Source organism: Phyllobates terribilis, unplaced genomic scaffold (genome assembly GCF_046119375.1).
Source record: "Phyllobates terribilis strain yellow unplaced genomic scaffold, ASM4611937v1 Scaffold_11__3_contigs__length_659146591, whole genome shotgun sequence".
Classification (NCBI taxonomy): domain Eukaryota; kingdom Metazoa; phylum Chordata; class Amphibia; order Anura; family Dendrobatidae; genus Phyllobates; species Phyllobates terribilis.
The window spans coordinates 341447075-341463001 of NW_027362771.1; the positions used below are offsets into that span (position 1 = coordinate 341447075).

General features: G+C 41.9%; 1 protein-coding gene across 2 annotated transcripts in view; it reads right to left on the reverse strand.

Moving 5' to 3' along the window:
* Positions 1 to 15927, reverse strand: part of RORA (RAR related orphan receptor A) — a 412752-nt gene that overhangs the window by 57491 nt on the left and 339334 nt on the right. Inside the window, exon 1 of one of the 2 annotated variants that reach the window (XM_073652807.1) lies at positions 2870 to 3018. The exons of the other annotated variant lie outside the window; for it this stretch is intronic. Coding sequence (XP_073508908.1) covers positions 2870 to 2897 — 28 coding nt within the window. The 5' untranslated portion in view covers positions 2898 to 3018. Of the gene's footprint in view, positions 1 to 2869; positions 3019 to 15927 lie in introns of those variants that run through there. 2 annotated transcript variants of the gene reach the window in all.

The window sequence follows — 15927 nt, forward strand, 5'->3', positions numbered from 1 at the left end:
ATACGGAAGAAGAGAAACTAAAACAATGTAAACAACTGTCAAAACTATGAAGATATTGAGAAAATATCAAAACAGCTGCTAAATTTACAATATGACGATATTCTATGCGGGTGGCTGGAATCACACATACACTTTTTATAGCAGTATTCGATGGAGGGTTGGATGATAAAAACGGTTTATGTGACCCCATCCTAAAGGTCCATCATGGGGCAAGTAGAGTAGGAAAAGGGAAATATGACCATCTCATATAAGAAATATGTATAGAAGTATAAGAAATTATGTATAGAAACTATATGTGACATCGCAAACACTGAGATGTATGCTACAAGCATCATTATGTCACTAGTTCATGGGCATTTCATTGTAACTACAAAAAAAGGAACAAGCTAAATAGTAGCAAATAGAGATATTTTCGATAATAAAACAAAGGAAGAAATGACCACAGTTACTCAATATTATAATAGAAGTCTGCGAGAAAGTAAAATAGGTTTTCATTTCTGTTTACTTTCAAATACAGTAGTTCATTGTGCAGCGAGTATTGTCTACATGCTAAGCCCTCATTCACACCAATATTATTCAGATAAATCCGAAAACTTTATTCTCGGGGCCTGGACTCTCACAGGTACCATCATTACCCTGGACCACTCCAGGAAGCAGAAGTTACACCAGTGGCTACATTTTCTCTTATGTACAATATGAAGGGCTACTGTGTGGTGATAGATACTGACTCCATGGCAATATGACAAGCATGGGTCAATGTCATGTAAAGGCTTGTTCTCATTGCAAAGTATAACAAAAAATATATATCAAAGTTCCTATCTGATAATATTTCATATTAGGTATGCAAATATATGAGTGATTTCTGCTTCCTTGTATTATATAAGAGCACATATAAACTATACGCATATATAATTCTACAGAGTACCTATAATTGTAATAATAAATAATTATTCATATATATCTCTGCTATTTAAATACACATTTCTCTGTATATGTATATATATATATATATATATATATATATATATATATATATGAGATATAGCTGTATGCATATATAAAAATATATTTATTATGTGGATCTGTTTTTACAGCTATATATAAACCATAACATATACATACACACATATACTGTATCGATCTATATATCCTATTTAAAAATATATATTTTTGTAAAAAGCGCAGTATTATATACAATCATGCTATTTTATCAATAAACAGAGAGTTCCAAAGTGCAAGTTTACATGACCTTTCTCAAGGGTACTGTGGAAACTTCTGACACTTCACACCAAATAGATTTATCACATTACAGAATCACTGAAGAGTCCCTTTTGATTGGATGATGGCAGAAGAAATCTAGACCCTTCATTTGAACATGTCCTCCCTATGTTTTATATGTCAGCAGCTATGTACCAGGGGATGTGCTGCATACAGTCCGCAGCTTTCCTTTTAAAATATTTATTCCGTTTCACATCTCGGCTATCTGTCGCTTTAAGTAGAAAATTTTTCAAATGAAATGGTAGATCTAGTATAACCAAGACAAGGGCTGGATATTAATTACTGATGTGAAATGAATTAACAAGGACGTAAGAGCAATCAGACGTCAGTGCATACAAGAGAAACTCATTAAGTCATTATGAAACCTATAATTATATGGCCCATCGGTAATAATGGCAGTTATGTATAAACACAGACACAGAGACAAAGCCACAAATCTCTCAGACCAGGATGCACTAATAGGCCGGTGGCCTAAACCCTGTGTGGCTGGAGGAGAGCTGCAAGTTTCTGCGCCTCAAACAAATTGCTTTCTTTTCAATGAGAACACTGAATTCCTCCCCATCAGCAGTTTTACTTTATCTATGTGAACAATTTTGCTGAGGCTCTGAGGCGGGCATACAATGCCACAGCTAAAGAAAGTACATTCTGGTGGCACAGGCTTTGATTTCAGACACTATACTGGTAATTGTGACATCACTGCAGGTATCATGAGATAGATAGATATATACACACACACACGCATGTGATATACAGTAGCATCACAGCACAGATGACTGATGCAGTTAAGGTGAGTTATCACCACCAGGTCTGTGGGCAGCATGGCTCAGTGGCCCACAGAAGACTGGCATGCATTGTGTACAGGAGCAATCCTCCTCCACTACAGCCAGTATAGGTTCGGCGAGTTCCACTACATCTAGACCATACAAGTCAGTGGTACTGAAGGAAAGTCGTCATCCTCACTGCACAGGAGGGCATCTGATGTGGGCATGGGTAGAAGATGAAATGCATGCACTGGCAGATCCCTTACTAATGCCACACACATGCCTGGGCAATGGGTCTCTGGTTCTCAGAGGGGCAGTCAACTGCCTAAACTTCTTTACCTGCAGGACATAGCAGTCAGTCTTCTTTCCATAACACAAGTGGCTGATAACGTGGAACAATAGCTTGCATTCTCCTGCACCGCCATGCAGATACGACTGTGTGCCCTTACTTTGCCAGCCCTTCTGCCAGGAGGCTGGTCCCCGTCTTGGACTTCTCTCCCTACACTTCCTGCTCTCCATGCCACCTCAACACTGGCAGCAGAGGTTCCTGGCAGCAGCCCTGCTAACTCCAGCTCGCCCGCCTAGCGTGCCCGTCTCTGCCACCTTGTCATGAAGACACCCCCTCCCCCAGAGCCAGGGGCTCGGGCTCTCCGCACATTTCCTTGTTCCAGTGGCTTTGCCAACGCCGATGCCAGGCGGCCTTAGCTAACTCTGATGCCAGCTTCCTTCTCCGCTGTGCATATGCCTTACTTTACAAGAGTGCCAGCGCGCCCTGCTCCCCCTCTGCCCATGCTCTGCTGGGTGCTACTGATCCCCGGGCAGTCTCTCACCTTTCATGGCCGCAATCACATAATACATGGTCACCGCGCTGTGCCCCGGAGCCCCCTGCACACTCCACAGCTCTCAGTTGCCAGCTTCGCTCTGCCGCATCCCCCGCCCGCAGCTGCCATATGAGAGTCCATGTGACCCGCTCTGGACACGCCCCGAAATCTGACAGCGGCACAGCCCACCTCTCCTTCCCTGACCAATAAGCAGAGGGGATGCCGACAAGACACGCCCATCTGGGAAGCGCACCCGCCTCACACGTGGCCAGCAGCTGACAGCGGCGAGAACAGAGGGAGAGCGGGCAGGGGGCACGGAGAGGTGTGCGCCGCTGTGCCCTGCCGCCACTAACGTGTGTGATTGTCCCCATAGCCCCGCAGCCATTCACGGGGGAGAACTCGTCACTAGTGCACAGGGGGCAACTTGTTTCCTGGACCCCAATGCAAAGTCTGTGGCCATGTATAATGCTGCTGAGCCATTTATGCTTCAGAGGGACTTAGGGGGCGCCCCTCGTCACTAGGTGGGTGCCCCGCTACCTCCAGCTTTCCTATAGCTGTGCCCTTGCTTGGCAACCAACACTCAATGCCATGGCTATAAAGCGAATTAGACCCCAGCACACATCAGGTGGCCGAAGGTCGCGGAATGGCCGGGCTATGGCGCAGTATAATGGGGGTCACGCAAGACTGTGACACTGAAGTCGCAAAAAATTCTGGATTTTTTCCCACTTGTCCCAGTGATGGCAACTTGTGGATTTACTGTTTTTTTTTTTTTTACGTCACTTTTCTTTTTTTGTCGTGTGATATTTGTTGACTTATTTTGTGACAAATTCTTCATGTGGTTCATGAATTTGCGCATAATAAAAAATAAAAAATTTTGCGCCTTCTTAAAGCAAAAATGTTCTGCTAAAATGTCATAAAATCTGCACAAAAATTAGAGTCGTGTTTTACATTTTCGCAAAAATATGGTAACTTTTATAAAAAAAAGTCACAATTGATGAATTAGCCAAAACATCTGTAAACCCAAAGCGCAATGAGGAACATAAAAAACAGGTGAAAATGAAAAGAACAGTTATGCGCAAATAAAAAACCAGGTGAAAAAACAAAGCAAAAAAGAGGCACTGATGCAATAATGAATCCGGCCCATAGTTTATACTTTTCCCCACTTAGTACTCAAAGCCACACAGCGCACATAAAAGTGCCACAATGTGGCAGAAATAGTGCCGCACATTGGTGTAACTCTAATTCTGAAGCCACTGAACTGTGATAGATGAGAAGCAGCAGCTTAGTTTGCAGTCTATGGTTTGCAGGCAGGTGAGGCTATCCTGAAACATCTCTTAGGGCAGGTGCAGACGAACGTATTTTCGGTCCGAGTGCGATCCAACAAAGAGCCGGTCCGAGGAAACAATCGCAGCATGCCTGATTTTGATCTGATATTTGGAACGCACTCGGCCATGCAAGTCAATGAGTACGTGGAAAACATCAGACTGCACTCAGGTGACACCTGAGTGCAGTCTGATTTCAACGCACTCACAGAATGGAGAAGATGGAGACATTTTTTCTTCCATCTTCTCATGCAAGAGAATCGGATCACACAATGCTCACACTCTCATAAGAGTTTGATCAGAGTGTCATTTACATAATCTCCCCGAATCTCTCGGATGAGAGCATCTATGGCCGTCTGCACCTGCCCTTAGTAGAGAACAGTCCAGCATAAAGGGCTTGACAAATGTATCTAGGACCTCTGTACAGCACTTTACTTAATATTTTCATTTACAGAGCTGTGAGCTGCTCAAGAAACAACTTGAAAATACCCCTTTAAGAAGGATGTAATTTATGGATTAAAAAAAGGCAACAAAAAGGAATACTGTGTTTAATGCTTTGTCTATAATGTTTTCATGGCAGCGCATGCGTATCTCTCTAGTCACATCTTTGGTAGCTCTTTAAACTGCTCACTATGCTTGCTTGCCCATTTGAGAACTCTATTAGTCCGTCAACTCTCCATTCTCAGTTAAGCAAGACATGGCCCTATTCTTGAGATAGATGAGGGTCCAGTGGTGGAATCTGCATCTATCAGACATTTGTGGCAATTCCAGTGGGTATGCTATAAATGTGTAAGATGGCAATACCCCTTTAAAGGCTACGGAAACCATTACACAAATTTTTCTTTATTGTTTATTTTCTCTCTAAATGAGAGAAATGGCTTTAATGTTTCATTAAAAAATGTTCGTCCATCTTGCTGTTGTAGTGAGTCCGGTTTCTAGCTAGCTATTCTACAAAACTGACACACATTTGTCAGATCTCTGCTCCTTGCTCTGATGTCTCATTTTGCTCTTCTCTTGCCCTCTCTCAGTATTAAAGATGGCAGAATTGAGGTGAGTGGAGTTGTACATGTCAGATCAGGGGAAAGCATTTATGTTCTCAGGAAGGGCAGAGAAATTAGGATATAGACAAGAACAAAAGCACACGAAGGAGAAAACACTCCGGGATTGAAACTGTGCTGAAATATGATAGCGAAGACAGCAGACTCCTGTACACACAGACCTCACATCCAGCATGTATTCCCACAAGAGGAAAATATAAAATAAGGAGCTGGTTTCAAACTGCATGTAAGGGGCTCTGGGAACAAATAAAGTAACTGTGATTGCCAACAGAAACTGAAAAGGTAAACTATTTTTTTTTTAACCAACGATCATCACTAACGTGAAGAATATTTTTCTCATGTAAAAGGTCACCGTAGACTTTCCTCGGACAGAGGAAACTTGGACAGCCGCAACCCATCCAGAGAGATTCCTAAATGACTTTGAAACTGAATCTATACCACATTTGCATATCAAAAATATATTTTGACCTATCAAAGGTAAACAGTATCAGATTGGGGAGCCAAGGGCCCACCAGTACGCAACTCCAGGGCCCCACTTTTCAGCTACATGCAAATGTGACATTATCCTCAATCCCAAATGTATATAAAAATGAACTGGGTAGATTGTTAAATGAATAAGATGCTGCCTTTGTCTGTACATAGTGAATAAAGTACATTGTGACGAGTACTGCTCATATAAGAGGGTGATGGCCCACTCCTGCACAGGGGCCCACCAGAGGATTGTCCTGTTCTCCTGTGGGCCAGTCCAAGTCTGAATGTAAATTAGAAAAATAAATGGGCAAGGCGACCGAGGAAAATATGACTACAGTAAGAGATTTCCAGGGTTCGCCAGTAGTCTGTTACTACAGAGACACATAGGTGTGAATAGTAGCTGTAGATTGTTTAATCAAGGCTATTTGAAGAGTTGCTTCACTTCTTATTACACATGCATCAGATCAATAAAAAAAAATATTTGCAAAGTTTAGATAGTCTTTTAAGGGGTTGTCTGGTGAAAACAAATTATGGCTCTGTGCACACGATGTGGTTTTAATGCGTTTCCGCGGCGGTTTTTCCGCCGCGGAAGCGCATTAAAACCGCTTGTTAATAGGTCTGCCATGTATAGCAATGGTAATCCGCATGTGCTGTGCACAAAAACCGCAGCAGAACCATTTATTGCGCGATTCCACTGCAAATTCGAGCCCATTGACTTGCAGTGAATCGCAGCAAACCCGCATGTATAATATCTATACATACGGATTTGCTGCATTTCAATCACAGTCAATAGGTGCAAATTCGCAGCGGAATCGTACTGCGGGTGGTACCCCTCTCATCCAACCGCCGCTCTGACTGATAACAGTGAGGGTGGTGTGGATGGGATGAGCAGTAGTCTGCTCTTCCCAGCCCGCGGTAGTAAAAAAAGAAAAGAAAAAGTAAAAAAAAAAAAAACCTGTATACTTACAGTGGTGGCCAAAAGTATTGGCACCCCTGCAATTCTGTCAAATAATACTCAGTTTCTTCCTGAAAATGATTGCAATCACAAATTCTTTGGTATTATTATCTTCATTTAATTTGTCTTCAATGAAAAAAACACAAAAAGAATTGTCCTAAAGCCAAATTGGATATAATTCCACACCAAACCTAAAAAAGGGGGTGGACAAAAGTATTGGCACTGTTTGAAAAATCATGTGATGCTTCTCTAATTCGTGTAATTAACAGCACCTGTAACTTACCTGTGGCACCTAACAGGTGTTGGCAATATCTAAATCACACTTGCAGCCAGTTAACATGGATTAAAGTTGACTCAACCTCTGTCCTGTGTCCTTGTGTGTACCACATTGAGCATGGAGAAAAGAAAGAAGACCAAAGAACTGTCTGAGGACTTGAGAAACCAAATTGTGAGGAAGTATGAGCAATCTCAAGGCAACAAGTCCATCTCCAAAGACCTGAATGTTCCTGTGTCTTCCGTGTGCAGTGTCATCAAGAAGTTTAAAGCCCATGGCACTGTGGCTAACCTCCCTAGATGTGGACGGAAAATAAAAATTGACGAGAGATTTCAACGCAAGATTGTGCGGATGGTGGATATAGAACCTCGACTAACATCCAAACAAGTTCAAGCTGCCCTGCAGTCCGAGGGTACAACAGTGGCAACCTGTACTATCCGTCGGCGTCTGAATGAAAAGGGACTGAATGGTAGGATACCCAGGAAGACCCCACTTCTTACTCCGAGACATAAAAAAGCCAGGCTGGAGTTTGCCAAAACTTACCTGAGAAAGCCTAAAACGTTTTGGAAGAATGTTCTCTGGTCAGATGAGACAAAAGTAGAGCTTTTTGGGAAAAAGCATCAACATAGAGTGTACATGAAAAAAAAAGAGGCATTCAAAGAAAAGAACACGGTCCCTACAGTCAAACATGGCGGAGGTTCCCTGATGTTTTGGGGTTGCTTTGCTGCCTCTGGCACTGGACTGCTTGACCGTGTGCATGGCATTATGAAGTCTGAAGACTACCAACAAATTTTGCAGCATAATGTAGGGCCCAGTGTGAGAAAGCTGGGTCTCCCTCAGAGGTCATGGGTCTTCCAGCAGGACAATGACCCAAAACACACTTCCAAAAGCACTATAAAATGGTTTGAGAGAAAGCACTGGAGACTTCTAAGGTGGCCAGCAATGAGTCCAGACCTGAATCCCATAGAACACCTGTGGAGAGATCTCAAAATGGCAGTTTGGAGAAGGCACCCTTTAAATATCAGGGACCTGGAGCAGTTTGCCAAAGAAGAATGGTCTACAATTCCAGCAGAGCATTGTAAGAAACTCATTGATGGCTACCGGAAGCGGTTGTTCGCCGTTATTTTGGCTAAAGGTTGTGCAACCAAGTATTAGGCTGAGGGTGCCAATACTTTTGTCTGGCCCATTTTTGGAGTTTTGTGTGAAATGATCAATGATTTGATTTTTGCTTCATTCTCTTTTGTGTTTTTTCCTTGCAAGCAAATTAAATTAAGATAATAATACCAAAGAATTTGTGATTGCAATCATTTTTAGGAAGAAACTGAGTATTATCTGACAGAATTGCAGGGGTGCCAATACTTTTGGCCACCACTGTACCTGTCTGGCGGCCCCCAGTGTCCTTCTGGTCCCCGGCGGCGATCCGATGCTCCCGGTGGCCAGCGGTACACTGCTGTGTACTGCGCTGCCAGGACCTGTGCTCACGTCACCGATCACCTGATGGTCACGCCCTCCATTACTAACCTGGGCTTCACATCAGCCGCCAATACAAGGCTGACGTGAACTCCATTACCCCACTGCCACCGCTGCAGGGCAGTGGGAAGAGCGAGGCTAAGCGCCAGATTTGGCGCATCTTATGGATGCGCCATTTCTAGGACTGCTGAGGGGTGATATTAATAGCCGTGGAGGGGGCTAGTATCCATGGCCCCTTCCCTGGCTATTAATATCAGCCCGCAGCTGTCTAGTTTAGCCTTTGCAGGTTAGATTTTATAGGGGGACCCCATGTCAAATTTTTTCTGGGGTTCCCCTGTAATCTAGCCAGTAAAGGCTAAACAAACAGATGTGGGCTGTTATTAATAGCCAGGGAACATTGTTGGCTAATGGCCCCTTCCCCGGCTACTAATATCAGCCCCTAGCAGTCGGCTTTACCTCTGCTGGTTCTAAAAATGACGCGGGAGCCCACGCCATTTTTTAAAAAAATTTTAGGCTCTGTGCCCATAATTCAGACGTAGCAGCGCTTTGGATGCAAATTTTTGCTGCGTCCAAAACATTGCATTCTATTGAAAATCCAGGTAAATCCACATGTGTTCACTGAACCATGCGGATTTACCGCATTCAATACATTCTAGTGGTCAAATTTCTGTTGTGGAGACTATCGACTCCACAAGAGAATATGACATGCTGCGGTCCTGAAAGACGTGCGGCATGTGAGTCCATGGGTGATACGCAGCCTCAGATGTATGCATAGTGGACGTGGGATTTCTAGAGATCCCATGCACTATAGCGTAACATCTGGACGCTGCGGGTTTGACGCTGTATAAACATGCAGCATCAAACCTGCAGCGGCTCCTGATCGTGGCCATGTACCCAAACTCACCTGCAGCGTATCAATTTCTGTAGCGGACACGCCAGTCCCCGCTGCTGATTTTGACCAATTGAAGTGTCATTATATGCGGTGGATTCACATGTACCGACAACAAAAGTGCGGCATTAGAACAGCGCATTTTGGACGCAACATAAATACGTTGTGTCCAAAGTGCTGCTGAGAGCTGATCGGGGGGACATAGTGGCTAACGAACCAGCTGTGAGATGTTATTTAATGGCCAGGGACCGTGTTTGCCTAATGGCACCTTCCCAGGCTAAAATTAACAGCTCACAGCAGTCGCATAAATTACATGAATAGAAATGCTAATGAAGATTCCGTGAATGGGACTAGCTGACACCGAGCTCTTTTGCTTTGTGATGTCACGGTGTCAATCAGACCTTTTCATGACCAAACTTTAATTAAAGTAAAGAAACACACAGACACAGTGTAACCACTGTATTTGAAATACAACAGACCCATTCTTTAATCATTTAAATGAACCAATATACTCACCCCAGTTCTTATGGTAATCCAAGGGCTTAAGCAATGTCTCAGCAAATAACTTTATTTAGCTCCAAAAAGAATTCATTGATGTACAAAAACACTTTAAAAAACGCTTAAAAAAAAGTATGTACAAACGTATGTAAAAACGAGTCAAAAACGCATGTAAATCCGCATACCTTTTTTTTCTGTCAGGGAGAGGCAAAAACGCTCAGGAAATTTCTGCTTCAAATCCTGAATGTGTGCACATACCCTATTACCTATCAAAAGGATCATTGATAACTTACTGAGAAATCCAACTCTTGAGATCTCGCACCGATCAGCAGAATGAGGAATTGTATCCACAATACAAAATTGAGCAGCAGGTTGGATGCTTAATCGCTGCTCCATTTGTTCTTTGTGCGGCGACCCAGAAAAAATGAGTGCAGCTACCGGCAGCCCTAGAGAGAATAAGTAGAGCGGTGCATGTCCTAACGGGCGTACCCCCACTAATCAACAAGCGATTACCTATCCTGTGGGTATCTGATAGTATCCGTTTTGTGATCACCCAGCTTCTAAAATCAGGAGCTTGTACAGGAGATTGTACAGACACTAATTTTCTGACTGTAATGACCACAATTGAGTTGTATGTAGACTCAGTGGATGTTTGGTCTGCTCACTACTCCCATTCAGCGGACAAGCGAAAGGACATAGCTTTGGCTGGCACATAACTGTCCCTGCAGACAGGCTCACAATACACCTTCATGCTGCTTTGTCCTTGCCACAAGGTCACCTATTCCCCTCTTTTGATAATAGCCATTAATCCCTTTTCTGTATAGATGTTGTCACCTTCACAGTGGAGCAGGGCGGACACTGGCATCTCCACTGGCACCTGTCATCAAGGTGTGATAGAGAGCAGCAAGGTTATAAAGGCCTTTTTTCATAAAGAGGAGAACAATGCCCATGGCTGCAATAGTGTAAAAACCTGCGTCTGTAAAAGTAAGCGATGTGCTGAATTTCTCCAGGAAGTGAATTCCAGAAGGTCAGGGGCTTTTATACATCTCTGCAACAATATTTTAAGTCACTTTGTAAATTAAAAAAAGCTAACAATGCACAGGGAAATTTCATAATAGCAAACTATAGTGTAACAAATCGAGTAAGTCCAATACTAGCTACAGTGATGGGGCCAGGCAAGTGTCTGAGATCATTAGTTACCCACATTTTTTATTTTTTTCCCTAAATAGAACAAACACTGACATTTTCTTTTGACTATAATACACAGATTGCAAAGCTAGAATGAAATAAAAAAAAAAAATCCATAAAAACTATAGCTAGAACTGAACTTCTTGCTGTGATATTATAGGAACACAATATGCAATAATCTGAATTTCATTGTATATGCGCAGGAATTTCATACGAGAATATTCAGCTTTTAACTAAGGAAAGCTGCAGCAGGGCACACATTACAGGGTAAAAGTAGAATGGCTGACCATTAGTACACAGAGCGGCGGGCTCGTCTAGGGTCAGTGCTATTCTTTGTTAGCCCGCTTCTTTAATTTCCATATATTCTAATAAGGCTCATGGTCTTAGTGAGATGACTCTTTATACACTCTGTTCACTTTATGTTTGTGAAACAATATTGGTGTACTGTATATGTTCTGCCTATAGGCTATTATTAGGTAAACACAAGTCAAAAGTGCTGTTTTAACCATTCATTTGGTAGGAATATATCAATTTTCCTTTGTTCTTTCTAGTATATTAAAAAGACTACATATTTTCTGCAAACATATTCTGCACAATACCCATTTTTGTTAAAAAATGGAAATTAATGGCAGATATATGCAACTGTATAGAGTGGCGAACACATACAGTTGTGCTCAAAAGTTTACATACCCCGGCAGAATTTTTCCTTTCTTGGCCTTGTTTCAGAGAATATGAATGATAACAAAAAAACTTTTTCTCCACTCATGGTTATTGGTTGGGTGAAGCCATTTATTGTCAAACTACTGTGTTTTCTCTTTTTAAATCTTAATGACAACCAAAAACATCCAAATGACCCTGATCAAAAGTTCACATACCCCAGTTATTAATACCGTGTATTGCCCCCTCTAACATCAATGACAGCTTGAAGTCTTTAGTGGTAGTTGTGGATGAAGTTCTTTATTTTCTCAGATGGTAAAGCTGCCCATTCTTCTTGGCAAAAAGCCTCCAGTTCCTGTAAATTCCTGGGCTATCTAGCATGAACTGCGCGCTTGAGATCTCCCCAGAGTGGCTCAATGATATTGAGGTCAGGAGACTGAGATGGCCACTCCAGAACCTTCACTTTGTTCTGCTGTAGCCAATGACAGGTCGACTTGGCCTTGTGTTTTGGATTGTTGTTATGTTGGAGCGTCCAAGTACGTCCCATGCGCAGCTTCCGGACTGATGAATGCAAATTTGCCTCCAGTATTTGCTGATAACGTGGTGCATTCATCTTTCCTTCAACTTTTACCAAGTTTCCTGTGCCTTTGTAGCTCACACATCCCCAAAACATCAGCGATCCACCTCCGTGCTTTACTGTAGGAATGGTGTTCCTTTCATCATAGGCCTTGTTGACCTCTCTCCAAATGTAACGTTTATGGTTGTGGCCAAAAAGTTCAATTTTGGTCTCTTCACTCCAAATTACCTTGTTCCATAAGTTTTGAGGCTTGTCTCTGTGCTGTTTGGCGTATTGTAGGTGAGATACTTTGTGGCATTTGCGCAGTAATGGCTTTCTTCTGGCGATTCGACCATGCAGCCCATTTTTCTTCAAGTGCCTCCTTATTGTGCATCTTGAAACAACCACATCACTAGTTTTCAGAGAGTCCTGATTTTCAGCTGATTTTATTTGTGGGTTTTTCTTTGCATCCGGAACAATTTTCCTGCCAGTTGTAGCCAAAATTTTTGTTGGTCTACCTGACCGTGGTTTGGTTTTTACAGAACCCCTGATTTTCCATTTGTTAATCACAGTTTGAATGCTGCTGACTGGCATTATCAATGCCTTGGATATTTTTTTGTATCCCTTTCCTGTGTTATACAGTTAACAGTTACAGTTTCCCATAGATCCGTTGACAATTCTTTTGCTTTCCCCATGACTCACAATCCAGAAATGTCAGTGGCTAGATGAAAGATACAAGAGTCTATCTGGATCCCAGAAACTCACTCAGCTTTTATGCACACACACTGATTACAAGCAAAGAGGTCACAGGTGAGGATGTCACCTTTAGTAGCCATTCAAACCCATTTGTGTCAAATTCTGTGCATGTTATCAGGCCAAAATTACCAGGGTATGTGAACTTTTGATCAGGGTCATTTGGATGTTTTTGGTTGTCATTAAGACTTAAAAAGAGAAAACACAGTAGTTTGACAATAAATGGCTTCACCCAACCAATAACCATGAGTGGAGAAAAAGATTTTTTATCATCATTCATATTCTCTGAAACAAGGCCAAGAAAGGAAAAATTCTGCCGGGGTATGTTAACTTTTGAGCACAACTGTATAGAAACGGGCTCTTGTGCAAGAACATTATCTGTGAGAGAAGCTGCTTGCAGATTTGGAGGTGGTAGTGGCCCCCTTACCTTGGGCCCTTGTGCAGCTGCAGAGGCTGCACCAATGATATGTCCGCCCCTGACTGTATAGTCATACAATTGCAGTTGCATACTTTTAGGATCTACAGTATGTAGCAGCACTGTTTTAACTCGTACACCAAAAATAATAAACAGAACTTTTAGCTACCCACATGGGGTAAGTAATTGCCAGACGGCAGCCAGTCCCTAATGGACTCCTCATATTCATGCATGCTTGGTTCGGGCAACATGTCTGTATTTTCATTGGGGAGAGGGGAGTAAGTTGCTGCCAGACACCTATGGTTGCTGTGATTTTCACCCAGAAAAGTGGGATGATGTTTTTCTCACTTGTCATTTGTGTGCAATCCGTTATTTTTACAGCAGCAGCTATTCATCATTTACAGGACCATTTTCAGTTTTCTATGTTACAGAAATTGCAATGTATCTGTAAAAATCGGACTGATTTTTTTCTCGCACCCATAGACTCAAATGATTTCGAGAGGAAAATTGTGCATAATGTGCTTTTTCACACACAGATTTGGTCAATGAAAAAAATAGTTCATCTGCATTGCCCTGTTGAATGACATTGGTCCGAGTGTGGTCCGTTTTTAACGAATAACACTCGGACCGAAAATATGGTCGTGTGCACGAGCCCTAAGACTACAAGGTGACATGTGTCATGCAGCTGCAATTCTCAGACAAGTCACTTGACCAAAAGCATTTAAACAACTTGTCTACATATTGCTTGAAAGCTGCAATTTTGCTCTAAAAGCAATTAAATTAAATGAAAATTTGCATGCAAGTGACAATTACATAAGATCTGTATTGCAGGCTATGGCAGGTGAGACTTGCAACTAGTGTCAGAAATTTGGACATATCTGGAAGCACCTACGACTCTGTGTCATAGTTGCGAAAGGCCACAGGTTATATTGTCGCTGTAGCCTAAATTGCCGTCCTGCCAAAATGTTCGAGTTAAGCCGTCATTCCTTTTTTTTTATCAATCATCAATGTGTTAGTCCAATGACGCGTGAACCCATGCTGACCTTATAGTGCATAATTACCAAATCAATATATTTGCCAAAATCAAAATGATTATTCTTGGTACCCTTCACTTTCGAGAAAAGGTTTAGAGGACAAGTGACAACTCTCCCTCTTTGGATTGTGGTCAGCCATAGCTGGTTACTCCTTTCTAGGACACCAACTAGGTTCTATGTGATCGCCAGCCACTCAGCCACATTATATTATTGCTGGTGTTTGTCAGGATTAGCTACCAGTAATAGTGAGCTTTATAAATGTAAAAGCAAATAAACATTAGTCTGGATAATTAACCCAATTACAGATATTATTCTTCTCAGACAGGTAGAAAAATGAAAGCAGTGGCCAAGTTGCTATGTAGGGGGAAGTTCTGCGCTTTTCCTCTGCATCTATTTCTTTAAACCTCCCCTACTGTTTCTAGTAAATCGACACCGACATCTATACCAACGCTGAACGTACATGCTATACCTTGTAGAGAATTTCCATTTTAACACTAGCACAGTCTCAGTTCTGAAACCTTTTTCACACATTTTATAACTTTTATTGTATATCCAGAAATCTGTCACCATTTTATATCACTTTGCACAGTAAAACCTTGAGTTGTCAACCCAGGCAATGTCTGGATTCTTATACTCAGCAGATTGTCACTTTTCTATGCCTAAAATAAGCATTATCATGATTTTGTGCCTGAAAATTAAAATATCCTCCTCACTGACATATACTATAAAGCGCTTGTCCACTTATTACTTATTGCAGATCGTCCTGCTGTTGGCACTCCCTGTAATCCCTTATGGATCACCCAGCAGTTAGCGCTCAATTTCCCTGCACAACCATGACAAAGGAAATGATTGATTATTTGGTGACCATTGATGTCAAGAGGTCATGATGCCTCCAGGTTCTGCACCATTTCCTTAGTTGTTGTGTTTGGGTTCTGTTAAACTATGGAGATCAAAGTGTCTAACAATTCATATGAGCCTCCTTTCAAAACCATGCAATTGTTTGTACATTCACTTGTACATTTTTTGCAAATTGATCATAAGGAACATCCAGATCCACCACTCTCTTTCGGAATCCTTGGCTTGGAGGCTCAGATTTTCCTGTAGCATCAAGTTAAAAAAGAAACGAGTAAACTTAAGCCCTGAAAACACAGTCCCGGGTGCTTCTAGAATTCAATATATCACTCTGCGACATTTTAAACAGTCACTGTATTTTCAGGCAGCTTGATCCTACTTGATAGATAATGTGAGATACACGAAACCCATATCATAATAATGGATCCTCAGCACCAAAGTTGGATGCTGAGGCCCATTTAGAAAATCACTCCAATATACATGAAAACAGGAGAAGAAGGAGTATACAATATAAGAAAAGCATTAATGTTTTTATTGAATCCACTGAAAAGACATACAGTACAGACCAAAAGTTTGGACACACCTTCTCATTTAAAGATTTTTCTGTATTTTCATGATTATGAAAATTGTACATTCACACTGAAGGCATCAAAACTATGAATTAACACATGTGGA